Source organism: Armigeres subalbatus, unplaced genomic scaffold, assembly GCF_024139115.2.
Source record: "Armigeres subalbatus isolate Guangzhou_Male unplaced genomic scaffold, GZ_Asu_2 Contig1342, whole genome shotgun sequence".
Lineage (NCBI taxonomy): Eukaryota > Metazoa > Arthropoda > Insecta > Diptera > Culicidae > Armigeres > Armigeres subalbatus.
The window spans coordinates 1-15,000 of NW_026942113.1; the positions used below are offsets into that span (position 1 = coordinate 1).

Below are 15,000 nucleotides of genomic sequence, written 5' to 3' on the forward strand. Positions count from 1 at the left end.
ACTTTGGATAACTTCCGAAAGGTTGTATAAATTAAAACATTTTAATGTAATTCTATTTTATTTAAGTAGGTGTGCTAACATTTTTAGACTATTATTGTTCTAATGAATATTAATTTATTATATTAAGGTACATAACCTCAAAAATGAACCAAAGTTCACAGTTCAAGATCATTGGTGTACGGACATTCAATAATATTAAATTTTAATTTTATTCACTTTTTCTCATTGCAGAAATGAATTAAAAGTACTTCAGCAAAACCGATTAGAGAGTTATTAGCTAGAAAGGATGATGGAAATTGACCAACCTATCACGGAGAACGGATTGTCAAAGATGAGCCCGACTAATGGGGATAACGGCAGTACCGAGTCCGTGCAGCAAAATGGTGCGGATCATCAAAAGCAGGATGTGGTTATGGAGAAAATTACTAAAGGCGCTGTTCTAGCAACAGATGAAGAGAGCAATGAAGCCAAAGGCTTAGAAAATGAGGATACAATGGAACGATTGATGTACACCGAACTGGACGAAGGTGATGATGAAGGTAAGAGTTCGAAATGATTCAGATTTTAGTGTTAGTATCAACCATGGGTCTGAGGGTATCGTAGAACGTCGGAAAGGTAAACTGTTGAAAAAGTAGAATGATCTCCCCCCAAACACATTGTCGCCCTTTGCTAAAATTTTATTTTCCAATCTCAACTAGGTATTACTACTATTACTAAAGTGCTGGAAACTACTATTGCTACTAACTAAATTGTAAAAAAAAACAAAATATAGTAAATTCCCTGTTGTCTGTTAAATATCCACAGTTAATGTTTCGAGTTTTCAATGCTTTTGTATTTTGCGTTGCTCCCCTAAACCGTGTCTTTATGGGTCTCGAACAAGATTCGTTAAGTCGCATAACACTGTTTGGTCCATAACCACCTTGAATTGTTCGATAATTTACAACGTTTTACGTTAAATTAATGCTTTGAAAAACTTCAACATGTTATGCCGCTTAAGGGATTTTTTTTAAAGTGGAAACTACTAACGAATTCATGCTTCTAGTTTAGTTTTGATCAGACACCGTCTTATGGTAGAAAAAGAAAACTATAGCTTAGAATATTTGCTAAACTATAATTACTTCCTCAGATTTAATACACATAAAACGGTGCTATCAAATGTTTCTTTCTTCCTCAGATGCACAACCAACATCCTCGGAAGCACCAGCGGATGAAGTAGTGCAAAATCTCTCTGACACATTGATCGAAGATATTATCCAACTGAACAAAGACTCAGAGCGAACCGACGCAGATGCAGGAGTAGATCCAGACCGGTTAGAACAAAGCGAAGAAAGTTCCGACACTCCAGCGCCCTCCTCTGGTCAATCGTCAAATCAAATCGTGACCGATGACGCTGACGGTTTAACGAGCATGATGGAAGATGAGACATCTATTGGAGTGGAAGAAGATCTCACCGCTGATACCGGAAGCGAGACGAAGGGCTTGGCAGACATCGACGAAGAGAGCGAAAGCATTCTCCTGCAGGAAGAGGACCATCATGATTTGGATGATGATTTGGACGTGGATGAGAACCTCTTGCTGGGAGACGATGTGGAAATGGAGGAAGGTGAATCTACTCAAAGCTCGGCCATTCAAATTGAAGATAGCATCGTGGTGAGCGCCGAAGCTACGACTGTTGAAATAACAGACGGAAGCGTGACGATCGACGAAAGCGGATTGAGCATATTGAACACCGCAGCTGTCGACATTGGCGATATGACGGTTGATGACTCTGCGGAAGTAAGCGATGAGTCAAAGTTGGTCACCTCAGCTGCGGATAGTTTGAAAACATTTGAAGAAGAGTCTGCTGAGAAACCGGAAGATAGTGCAGAGGATCAGGCAATTATGGCTCCACCACCTCCACCCAGTCAACTGGATGACATAGCCCCTGACTCACCGGACATAAGCGATCTGATTAAGTTCCCAGATTCTTCAGAGAGAAAATCTACTACTGAAACAGCAAAAGAGAACGATCCTATTCCTGAGTTGTCGGATTTGATCAAATTTCCAGACGACAGCTGCGCAGACCAGCAACAAGCTGCACGTTCTCCTAGTCCTGAATTATCAGATTTAATTAAGTTCGACAGTGCTACTTCGGTTGCCGACGAGGAACAGAAGGATGGAGCAGAAAGCGATATAACTGTTGAGCCAGCTTCCGAGAAATCGGATGAGGAAGCAGCCGTAGAATCTAGTGAGCTTGTTGAAGTAGAGATCCCCGAGAGCTCAGAAGTTGAGGAGGATGAACACGATGAAACATTAAAAAGTGAGGATAAGAAACTTGTTGAAAAAACATCAGAGGAGTCGGGTGGCGCAGTGGAGGTAGAAGTGTCAGATGCCTCATTGGATAAAACTAAAAATCCCGTTGAATCACCGAAAAACGAAGAGCAGAAAGAAAGTGGTGAGGAAAAGAAGGATCAAGTGGACAAGGAGAATGATGGTAACAAGCCGGAAACCGAAGAAGAAACAGAAGAAAAGAAGGACAGCAAGGAAACCGATGCAGATGAGGGTGAAGTGGATCAGAAGAAGGAAGCTTGTAAACAAGCCTTGCAAGCTGCTGACGAAGAAGATCTGCTGGAAATGATGGAAGAACCAGACAGGATGGATGCGGATGATGAACAGGCGGATGAGGACTTGGACGACAACAGCAGCGAGTCGGGAAGTACGAAGCAAAACGAGGATGGGGAGGAGGATGACGATTATGAAGGATCGGATTACATGGGAGCAGATGAGGATGAGAGTAGCAGAAATGTAGACGATCAGGACGAAGCGAGGGGCGAAGACGCCCAAGTCGAAGAGCCGGAAGTGGATGATGGAGAACCACCATCGAAGCGGAAGTGCTCGGTTGATGTGAGGGATGTCCAGGACGAACCAGATGTGGAGGGAGAGAAGAAAGATGAGGAGTCGAAAGAGGGAGAGAAAACAGAGGAAAAGGTTGTTGAAGAGAAAATTAAAAAAGTAGATCCTGTAACAGAAGAAAAAGCACCTATAAAAGCATCAACTGAGCCGGAAGAAGAAAACGAGAAAAAATCTGAAGGCAAAAATGAAGCTGCCAAAGAAAATCAAGATAAGGAGTCAGCTGAAAAGGATGAAAACAAAACAGAAGATGTTGTGGCTAAAGTAACTTCCGAAGTGACGGACGAGGAAACTAACAAAGCAAAAAGTAAGGAAGTTAACGTTTCTTCAGAGAAAGAAGAAGAAGAAAAAATGGATATTTCGCAAGATGCATCCACTGCTGTAGAGAAAGAATCAGAAACGGCTGCTAAAGAGAACGTTGAATCGGATGCAGCTGAAAAGAAGCTTGTCAGTGAAGAGAAAACATCGGAAAAGAAAGATGATCCAGAAAACAAGGAAGCACAAGCCACCGAACTTCCGAAGGAATCAACTACGGCAGAGAAAGATGACGGCAAAAAAGATGATGATGCGGAGATGAAGGAATCTGAAGTGGTTAAGGAAAAGGAAACATCAACAGTATCCGAGCCAAAGCCAATCGAGGAAGCAGGGGAGAAGGAAAAGAAACCTACGCAAAAAGCTAGTGATGAAGTGTTGGTTATTGACGACGATGATGATGACGTTGCCGATACTAAAAAAGAAGAAGACAAATCGGAGAAAAAAGCTGAGAAGCGGCCATGCCCGGACGAAGATGCCGAGCAGAAGGAAAATTCAGAGACTGCCAAAAAGATTCGACTGTCCATCGAAGAGAAGGACAAGAAAGAAGAAACTAAGCCTGATGAGCAGCAGAAAGAAACCGAAACTGAAGCGCCTGCTGAGAAGAAAGAAGAAAAGAAATCCGCCCTTGAGTTGATAGAACCGATCAAGGTGACCCTGGATCCTGAACCAGTGGCACCAAAGGAAAAGAAGTCGGTTCGGTTGGACTTCTTGGAAAAATTCAAAAAGCCTTTAGAGAAGATGAACCGTTCAAATTTAGAAGACTTTGTGCTACAAAAGATTGTGGAGGGTATCGCCTTCAAATCGGCACTAGCTGAAATGCGGACGCAGTTGGATGCTCAAGACACTCTTCTTCAAGGCTATCGCCAGAAGGTGCACGATTTGAACAAACAGTTTCGTGATCTTGAAATGGTTCACGAACGTGTGGTCAAGGATTTAGAAAAGAAAAATCAGCACTTCATAACTCCGGTGAAGATTACTAGAGCTGTAGGTCTGCAAGTTTCTCAACCAAGATTTTTGGCTGGAAATCGTCCTGCTGGTAATGCGACACCTGTCCCAAGCAGTCCGAAGAACGCTGTCAGCCGATCACCGGCAGCTACTCCGCCTGGTGGTTCACCCAATAAAAACACCCCGCAGAACAACGTTCAAGTGCGGCGAAATCGAGTGAATTCGAATGCTTCCACCCCTGTGACCCAGAAACCAGCTCAACAATCAGCCGTCGTATCCCGACAGTTGCCAACATCCATAGCCAACAAGTCAATCGGTACTCCAATAAGCTCCCCGCTGAACAAATCTACTCCGGTTCAAGGTCAAAGTCACCCTTCATCGCAAGCACAGACCAACATGCAGCCGGCTCAAACCTCTCCCGCAACTGCCAGCGCAACGCCGCCTTTGTCAAGGAAGAAACCCCTGCAGAAATTCACTCCCATGAGGCCACCCCTTTCCATCACTCAACAAGTGCAGCAGCAGCAGCAAACTCGGCAAATGCAGGAACAGCTCATGCGGCAGCAGATCCAAGAAGTGCAAACCAGCAATAGCGGAGGACAGAGCCCTCTGGCGCAGTCACCGCAGGGATCACCACTGTATGTATTTTTTGTATGTTTTGATTATTTCCTATATGTACTAAATTTTTCGTTTTGTTCACAAACAAATCATTATTGTTTTCATAAAACTTTTTTGTTTTAGTTTTCCATTTTATTTACTAATTTTAGGTTTTTGTATTCTTTCTCTTTTTATTTTCTTTAGTTCATACATTCTTTTATTTATTTCTTTTGTTTAATCCCAGACACCATAAATTAGCAACAATGATTTATTACGAAATATTATTTAACTAAATACCATTATTTTTTTTTATTATTTTGATTCTTCATCTTAAAGTAAGTTCATCACCTAATGAATGTATGTTTAATGAATTATATTTAACTTATGCTTTTTCCAGTACACGTACACCCGAACCTGTATCGTCTACTGTTGGCACGCCCGTCAGTCGAGGACCGCAATTGGTGATGAAGAAGGTTATCACACCTCAAACAAAATCCACAACCACCAGCATGCAAGCCGTGAATAGGCAAACACCCGCAATGGTTGCGAACAGCAATGCGAGAACCGCACCCACAGTTAGCCCAGCTCCTGCTGTAGACAACTCGATGATAGATCTCACCGACGATGACGACGTGCCAAGACCGCCACCTGTCGCGGCAGCACCACAACCTACAGCAACGGTGGTCCCCAAGCCTCCCATCACAATTCTGAACGGGCAGCAACAGCAGCATCACCAACAACCGCAGTATGGCCAAAGGCAGGCGGGATTGCCGCCCCTGGTTGTCATTAATCAGCAACGAATGATGACGAGGCCAACGCTACAACAGCGACCCGCTGGCATGGTCAACGGGACAATGCAGCGGCCAGTAATGATGCAGCGAGCAGCTAACGCGATCAACGGATTCCCTCGGCAACAGACTTACCGAGCGCGAATGATCAACGGGCAAATAGGTATGTTCTATTTTTATTTTAAGGTATCTTTTTAAGTATCCATATGAAACTTTCGGAAAAAAATATCACAAAGTTAGTACTGCGGTTCAAAATTCTGCGAATTTGTAGAAAAAAAAAACAACATTAATCCACCTAGCAGTGATGATGCCTTTCTTGTGCATTATAAAATATGTTCTTATTAGAAAGGTCAAAGATGCTCTTTATAGAATAGAAAAAAAAGTTATCATACGTATTATACCGTTGTTCACGATACTCGCGTGCCGTCACTCGAAGGACTTGCTTCGCTAATTTAATTAGCCCCGAAAGTTCACCGCAATGCAAAGTTTTCCACCAAATGCACTAAATCCAGTACACGCAAAGTTAAAGTGGGACTTTTAGCTGAACACTTGTAATAATTTTGTGTCATCTAGGGACCAAAGAAACGACCGACCGTAGTTGTTTGTGCTTCAACGTATTATTTGCTACTGATTTATTTACAATTTTTGCTGTCCACTCTTCCTACAGCTGCTCTGGTTGACCATCGGCTATCGGTCGTGCGGGAGACTCTCTTACTCTCTGTTTCTGTTCACTGAGTTTTAGACGAGTCATTGAAAAGGGTAGTGTAGGGTTGGGTTAGATGGGCAATAAAATTCAATTGAACTTAAAACCACTATTTACAGCTATGACAATTTTTTACAACCGTCTTACCCAACTTTGCAACATATACGGAAAACCATTCGGGTCTGGTTCAATCAAAGTTAATTGCCTATTTCCGGGGATTAAACCACCCGACTTGGACATTAATTTACAATGTTGTGAAAACTCATATGTCGGGTGGTTTAATCCCCGGAAATAGGCACTTAACTTTGATTGAACTGAACCAGAGTTGCGTGCTCGTGCCTACGCAATGCGGTCGGGTCTGAGCCCTTTTCAATGTATCGACGAACCGCTTGGCTTGTCCGTTCGACTGAGGATGAAATGGTGGAATTTTAATATTTTCTATTCAAACTGTGTCCCGTTGTCAGTCACGATAACATCTGGTAATCCAAACCTTGCTATGGTTTCTAAAAGCTTGTTTATAGTGACGGATGATGTCATGGAGTTCGTGCAATATATTCCTGGCCACTTGGGGTGAGCGTCGACAATAACCAGAAAAAAATTGACCTTGTATGGCCCGGTATAGTCCACATGGATACGAGACCATGGCTGTAGGAATTGGCCAAGATGAAAGTGTTGTCTTTGTGGGAGACTTGGCTACTGCTGCACAACGGGAGCATCGACGAACGTAATCTTCAATATCCGCATCGCTGTTTGACCAAAATACGTAGCTGCGTGCTATAGCTTTCATTCGCTCCATCCCAGGATGTCCAGCATGTAACTGCTTTAGAACTGGTGTACGAAGAACATCTGGAATGACCACTCTAACCGATAACATAACACAATCCCCTGAACTGTATAACGATTCTTGTCGTGCACGATATGGTTTCACATCAGGTGCCATATTGGTTATTGACCATCCAGTTTTGAACCGTCTAAGACGAATTAAGTACTGTCCATTTAATTCCACCAGGTAATTTTCGTAATCTTTGCAGATACGTATTTCGACCACAACTGTGTGGTCGTCTTCAGTGTCTTGTACTTGACTCGACTCGAGAAAGTCGAGTCAAGTACAAGACACTGAAGACGACCACACAGTTGTGGTCGAAATACGTATCTGCAAAGATTACGAAAATTACCTGGTGGAATTAAATGGACAGTACTTAATTCGTCTTAGACGGTTTAAAACATTCCACTAAAAGAGCTTAATATATTTTTCCGGGATCCAGTTTTGATTTGTTGAAGTACAGTCAGAAGTGTTTATCTTCCTTAGTAACAGCTACAACCATTTCGTGTGTGATTGGAAGCGATGAAAGTGATTTGGTATGAATTATTCTATAATGCTGGTCTCCATTTGAACACTTGCGATACCATATTCCTCTTCAGGTTTAGCATGCTGATTTATGAGTCTTGATAGAAAGTCGGCGTATCCGAAACTTTCCGTTGATTTGAATTCGATTTTGAAATTTTACAACAATATAGTTAGCGCCCATCGTTGTAGCCGATTAGCGGTGTGAACCGGAATTCCTTTCTTCGATCCGAAAATGGAAACCAAAGGCTTATGATCTGTCTGCAATGTAAATGGACGTCCAAACAACATTCGATGAAATTTGGTAACGGCAAAAATTAGCGCCAATGCTTCTTTCTCGCCTTGACTGTATCCTTTCTCTGCTTGAGTCATGGTTCTGGAAACGGGACAAACCGGCTCAATTGTGCCGTCTGGAAAACGATGTAGCAGAACCGCTCTAACTCCACTCATGGAAGCATCAGCGACAACAATAATCTCGAGCCTTGGGTCATAATGTGTGAGTAACAAGTTTGACTGCAAAATCCGTTTGAATTGGTTGAAAGATTGTTGACAAGCCGGAGACCAGTACCACCTGACGTCTTTCTTCAAAAATGCACATCGGTTCACGTAATTTATGCATACCACGCACAAATTTGCTATAATAATTCACCGCACCCAAAAATGATCGTAAGGTAGTGACATCATGCGGTGCCGGCATCTCACTAATGGCTCGAACCTTCTCTGGATCTGGACGTATACCTTGAGAATCAACGATTAACCCCAGATACTTAATTTCACTCATGAAGAAATTGCTTTTCTCAATCTTGAGAGTAAAACCATATTCGCGAATACGTGCAAATAGACGCTCTAAATGAATCATGTGTTCTTCCACTGAATCTCTTGCCACGATGATATCATCTAAACAGCCACACTCTGTTCAAACCAGCGATCATGTTGTCTACAATTTCTTGAAAAGCACCTGGAGCTGTCTTGAAACCAGGAGAAAGTCGTGTAAATTCAAAAAGTCCCTTGTGAGTATTGATTGTGAACAACTTTCGTGAATCTTGATCAATCTTTGTAAATAGGCGTCTGATAGGTCAATTTGACTGAACGCCTTCTTGTTGAACAGCTTGGCAAAGATGTCTTGAGGTCTACCTAACGGTAACGGATGCTGACGTGGCTTCAATGCAGAATTTAATCCTGTTGATTATTCGGCACATATTCTGACACGTCCATTTGGTTTTGTCACAGCTACTATCGGAGCAGCCCACTCTGAATACGACACAGGTATGATAATTCCGAGTTTTTGAAGACGATCAAATTCTACTTCAATCTTGCTTGCAGATGCATAAGGAACTGGTCGTTTCAGACGGAACCAGTTTGATACCAGGTTTGACTGTGAACGATACCTTTTTCTTTTTGCAAAGTCCAAGTTCATCTCTAAAAATTGCGTAATATTTTTGTTGAAGCTCTTGAATAAGACCCTCCGTCCGAGGAAATTTTTGTAGTTGTACAGCATTTATTGGAACGTCCCTAGCTTGAACATTTCAATCCATTCAATCCCAAAAAGAGACAATTCTGGTACTGTTATCACAAAACATCTTCCTTTTTGCCTTTCTCGTACACTAAGTGTACGTAAAGGCTATAATATTGCTTCAAAAACAAAATTTTGATAGGAGGCCCGGAGGGCCGATTTTCATATACCGATCGACTCAGCTCGACGAATTGAGGTGATGTCTGTATGTGTGTATGTATGTATGTGTGTGTGTGTATGTGTGTATGTGTACAAATTTTGTAGACACACTTTTTGGAACTTAGCATTATCCGATTTACTCACAACAAGTTGCATTCGACGGAGAATGCGGTCCCATTGTTTGCTATTGAAAATTGGCTCGATCGGACATTGCATTTCGGAATTATTGAAAAATCATTGTTTTTTCCCAAGGGTCCCCCCTTGGAAAAAAAAAAATTCTAAACGAAAAAAAATTTTTTTTTCCGAAAATGGTGGAAATACATTTTAACTAATGTAAAAACATGCTAAATGATCGAAAAAATGTGATCTATTCTCCTAAAGAGCTTTTTTGACCTTTCTAATTTGATTCTTTCAATATATTTTATAATGCACGAGAAAGGCATCATCACTGCTAGGTGGATTAATCTGGGTTTTTTACCGTTCCATTTGAAGAAACGCTGCACTCTAATTCACGAATAAGTTCAACCTCTTCGCCACTAGCATTAACTGCATCAATGGATGGTACTTTTGCTACAGGTGAACCTAGTTGAACGTAAACATCTTCAGGAATGGTGGTGATGTCTGAAGCACAGACGAGCTGAAGTTTAATTAGTGCTCCGTTGATCTCCACTGTGACATACTTCCGTCTATCCGATAGTTCTACTTGATTGACAGTGAACACTCCCTGTGCTTGGAACTTTTGCTTGAATCGTTTATCTTTCTGTTTTTTGATCGCCTTCGCAAACCATGCGCAATAACCCTCTTTATGACCAATCTTCTTACACGTGTGGCATTCATGATTGACAAAGAAACAGTGCTTCGGATAGTGCATTTCTTCACATCTACAACATGGTGATCTCGGAACGTCATTAGGTTCATCGCTGGAAGTGAATCTTGATGGATTTGTACGAGTTTTGGCACATACTGCTTGCTTCGTGCTGCTATGCTTCTCTACCATTGCTGTGTCGCGTTTTAGATTGATCAGTCGCTGGCATTCATCTGCTAACCTATGTACCGTCTTATCAACATCAGGCTTATAGCTTTCTAGTCTGGACAGGAAAGTGGTGCGAATGTCTGCATCCCGGTGTGATTTGAGGCCGCACACGTCCATAAGGCATTTGAACTGATCTGGCGTCACTTCGTTAAGCTTGAATTCTTCACATTTTTGATTAACGATTCCTGCGTAAGTGTAAAAATCATCAATGGAGTTCTTTGACAGCTGTAGACACTGATATCTTGCGTTGAACACTGAAATCTGTCGTCCGAAAATGGTCTTCAGAATTGATACGGTTTGATCGAAATTTTGATCTTTGGGCTTCTTCGGAATACAATATAGCTAATGTACTTTTGATGTGCCACCGTACCAATGTTCCGAAGCAAAAGTTCAACTTTTGCGGCTTCATCCAGGTTTTTTGCATTTTCATGGAACAAGTCTTCATACCTTAAGAACCACGCTTCAAATGTTACGCCGTTCTCAGGATCGTACATGAACTCTGTGATTCTACTGGACAGAGACTTGATAATAAACTCCTGATTGTTGTTCCACTGGGTCGAAAACATGGATTGATGAACTTCCATTGTTTTGACCAGCGGATGATTGATTTTCCATCAGTTTATCGAGAATCCGTTGTTGATTCTGAAAAATATCCAGAAGCAATTTTTGAAACTCTGAATTCATCTTGAAATTGAAATTTTTTGAATTTCCGTAATCCTCGTCGCCAAAACTGTAATGTATGGGACAGTCAGAGATCTGGACAAATAACGTATTGATTGGACTGAGGTGAAAACAATAATCCTTTTTATTTTTAGTGTCAATGTAACATAGATTGCTATGATGTTCTAGGCCTTAAGTTTGGCCTGCTAACATTAACCATCATATTTTCGTCAAAGATAACATTTCTTGCTATTTCAATTGACCTTGTTTCAGTGTTCCATAACCTGAAACCATTATCTGCATATACTACAAAAACTAATGATTTTGTTTTAGGTTCTAACTTTCGACGTCTTTCTTTAGGAATTTGTTTGAAAGCTTTGCACCCAAATATTTTCAAATGATCGATTTTTGGCTGCTTTTTGAACCACATTTCATACGGAGATTTTTCTTCTGCAAGTGCACTTGTAGGTGAACGATCCGTTACATAAGTAGCAGCATGTAATGCCTTGCCCCACATTTCCTTCGATAGTCCACTCGCGTATAAAAGGGCTAACTTTTTCCTTTAAGGTTCTATTTAACCTTTCGCTTACACCATTCTGCTGACGTGTATATGGCACTGTGTATTTAATCTGAATGCCATTTTCGTTGCAGAATTTGAGCAATTCATTACTCGAATATTCTCCGCCATTATCACAACGCAACATTGACACTTTTTGCCCTTATGCCGATGCCATTGCTTCGTATACTTTCAATTTTTCAAATACTTCAGACTTGTGTTTTATTAGGTAAGCAACCACAAAGTGAGTGAAATCGTCAGTGAATGTTACGAAGTAACGATAGCCATCATATGTTTCTTGTTCCATGCTGCCGCATACATCAGAATGCACTATTTCCAAAGGTCTCTTAGATCTAGGCAATTCCATATTTCTGAACTTCTGAGTTTGCTGTTTCCCAGCCAAACACCCATCACATATGGCTTTATCATAAAAGTCTTCAGGATCAAGATTAATTCCCTCAACCATATTTTTCCTGATAAGCTTCTCCATCCCTGAATAGCTGAAATGCCCAAGCCTTTCATGCCAAATTTTAGGACTCACGCGCTTGCTCGTGTACGCGCTTGTTGCTGAATCTTCACCGAACTTTTCTTCCCAAATAAGTTCCAAGTAGAACAACACATCTATGAAATTTCCGACGGCAATCACTTCATTATTGAACTCATAGATGACCTCTTTATTCTTAAAAGTAACCCTTTTACCCATTGTACTTGCTTTTCTAACCAAAAGTAAATTCTCTTCCATTGAACATTGAACATTGAACATTGAACAATTTCAAATCTTTTATTTCACATTTTCCAACAACTGACCGTAATCTCATCTTTCCTTTCTTCGTAGCCCGAAGAGTTTCACCAGATTTCGCCGTGGTTATGGTGATAGCTTGTTCCAATGGTGTAACATCATCTAACAGCGATTCATCGTTGACCATATGATCTGTTGCACCAGAGTCAACGACAAACTTCACCTTCTTCGACTTATTCGGATTTCCAGCCATCATCGCATGCACTTTCCTCTTTTGTTTTTATTCTTTCTCTTGCTTCACAAACTAACTCCAAAGCTTCCACGTCATCTTCAATTCGCTTTTTCAATTTAGCCTTCCGTACCTCTGCTGCAGCTGCGTCTTCACCCTGAACATCGGTAGCATAGTCCTCTTCGAGCGGCGTACGCAAACAGCGTATGTGTGAGGTCCATCCTCGCCAGATGATGCTCTACGCGCCAGAATTTTGATACCCATCTTATTCTTCTTCTTCTTTTTATTGGCATTACATCCCCACACTGGGACAGAGCCGCCTCGCAGCTTAGTGTTGATTAAGCACTTCCACAGTTATTAACTGCGAGGTTTCTAGACCAAGCTACCATTTTTGCATTTGTATATCAATGAGGCTAACACGATGATACTTTTATGCCCAGGGAAGTCGAGACAATTTCCAATCCGAAAATTGTCTAGACCGGCACCGGGAATCGAACCCAGCCACCCTCAGCATGGTCTTGCTTTGTAGCCGCGCGTCTTACCGCACGGCTAAGGAGGGCCCATTTGATACCCATATTGACAGGTTTTCTTCTAAATGAGTTTGTGGTCAAATTATCAGATGGTCCCAATACGTTGTGAAGTTATAATCTCAGATTTTTCTGCGAAACTGGTAACTCAGGATACAAGAAATCATCATTTGGTTTCTCTAACATCGAATTATTAATTTTTGAGACATAGTCCAGCAAATCCGGAATTCCGGTTACCAGGTAATCCGTATCGGTTCTATGTGGCATTTATCGGATAGATACGTATTTCTAAATCCATAGCAAATAGAATCGTCCAAATTGGTTGAAAACTGAAGTTATGGTCATGCCAAGAACGTGAGTATCCGGATACCCTGTCGGTATGTTACTGGGTAAAAATATTCAGAAGGAGTGAGTATTTAGAATGTCTGGCGGGTACACACATTCAGTTGCTGATGAAGAATTCCGTTTTTACCATGTTAAAGTGATTTCCAAGCTTTTAAGTGCATAAAATAACTGTTTCATCTACAAAATTCTTGAATTTTAATATTTGATAATTTATTATATTATTATCTCTATTTTTCCTGGACATTTGAGTAATATAATTGCCTATGTGCGATTTACCGTCAAATTCTTAAAAATCAGGTGAAAATTTGTCATAAATTTAAACGCTAGGATTTCTTCGAAAAAGTTATTCGAACAATGAAGAATTGGTTTTCGATGATATTTGATGCTTAAAACAAACAACTTCCAAATTTGGTTCATTGCACCATTATACGTCTGTATGCTTTTACCTTCGAGTGCACCGTAGTCAAAGGTCAAAATATGAAGAGGTGTAGTAAATAGATTATGGATGAATGCTAAATGTTAAATGAATGAGTTTTTTGGCCATAACTTTGAAGCACATATTGCGATATGGCCATTTCAAACAAAAAACTATAGAACAGGATTCCTCGTCCTTTACAACTTGTTGTGAGTAAATAGGTTAAAAGTAAGGGTTTTAATTTTTAAATTTAATGTACGGGCCTCCCAAATTGCGAAACCTTTTTAAAACTTTTTTTTTTCGCGAAATGTATATTTTAATCATGACACCTTATTCCCAGACAAGCCCTTCTTTAGCATGGTCTTGCTGATGGACGCGCAAGTAATTAGTTATAACAGTGTCGCGATAAACTTTTTAGAATTTCAAACAATAGAATACATCAACTGAAATGAAAAACGAATCGTATCCTCGTTGGAGTTATCATAATAGGCACCTCATAAAATGACGTTTACCTCTTATTTTTATTCAATTCACAGGAGCCCCTCGTGGCATGATCGCCCGAGCCCCCCTTCGGCAGCCAGTTGCCGTTACCTTCACCCATCCTGCCCCACTGCCGCAACCAGGCACTCAACTGTTGAATCCCTCCTGGAAGCAGACCCCACCGCGGCCATCTATCCGCATCAACAACATCGAAACGGGCATCGTCATTTCGTGGACTATGGACGACCTGTCGGATGCACATGCGACCATCGTCAGCTACCAGATCTACGCCTACCAAGAGACGAACGCTCCGCCAGCGATGGACATGTGGAGGCACGTTGGTGATGTGAAGGCCATGCTTCTGCCGATGGCGGTTACGCTGACCCAGTTCCAGGAGGGACAACGGTATCACTTCGCCGTGAGGGCCGTCGACGAGCATCAGCGGGTTGGACAGTTTAGCCCCCCGCGAACCTGGAACGAGTCCACACCGGCGAAGGCTTAAACTATTTAATGTCCGTCAAGCACAAGTTTTTCTTTTAGTTAAACCATAGTGATAGTTTTATAATATTTAAACGAAAATTTTAGAGAGATAAGAAACACAAACAAATTCGTTTAGCTGTAATAGAAACATAAATTAGGCAAACGTGTATCAATCTCGATGTAGTTCTATTCCCTTGAAAAAAGGAAATAATGCAACAAAAATAATACAATTGAATACTAATCACATCTACAGAAAGTTTTAATTCGAATTTTTGTTTTTGAGAG

General features: G+C 41.2%; 1 protein-coding gene across 1 annotated transcript; it reads left to right on the plus strand.

The window, feature by feature from the left end:
• The first annotated feature begins 231 nt into the window (after nt 1–231).
• LOC134202669 (activating transcription factor 7-interacting protein 1-like) lies at nt 232–14,978 on the plus strand. Its single transcript, XM_062677693.1, has 4 exons — nt 232–539; nt 1,175–4,784; nt 5,141–5,694; nt 14,292–14,978. Exons 1-4 carry the CDS (start codon nt 287–289, stop codon nt 14,735–14,737), a joined length of 4,863 nt encoding a protein of 1,620 aa, XP_062533677.1. The 5' UTR covers nt 232–286; the 3' UTR covers nt 14,738–14,978.
• Nucleotides 14,979–15,000: the final 22 nt, after the last annotated feature.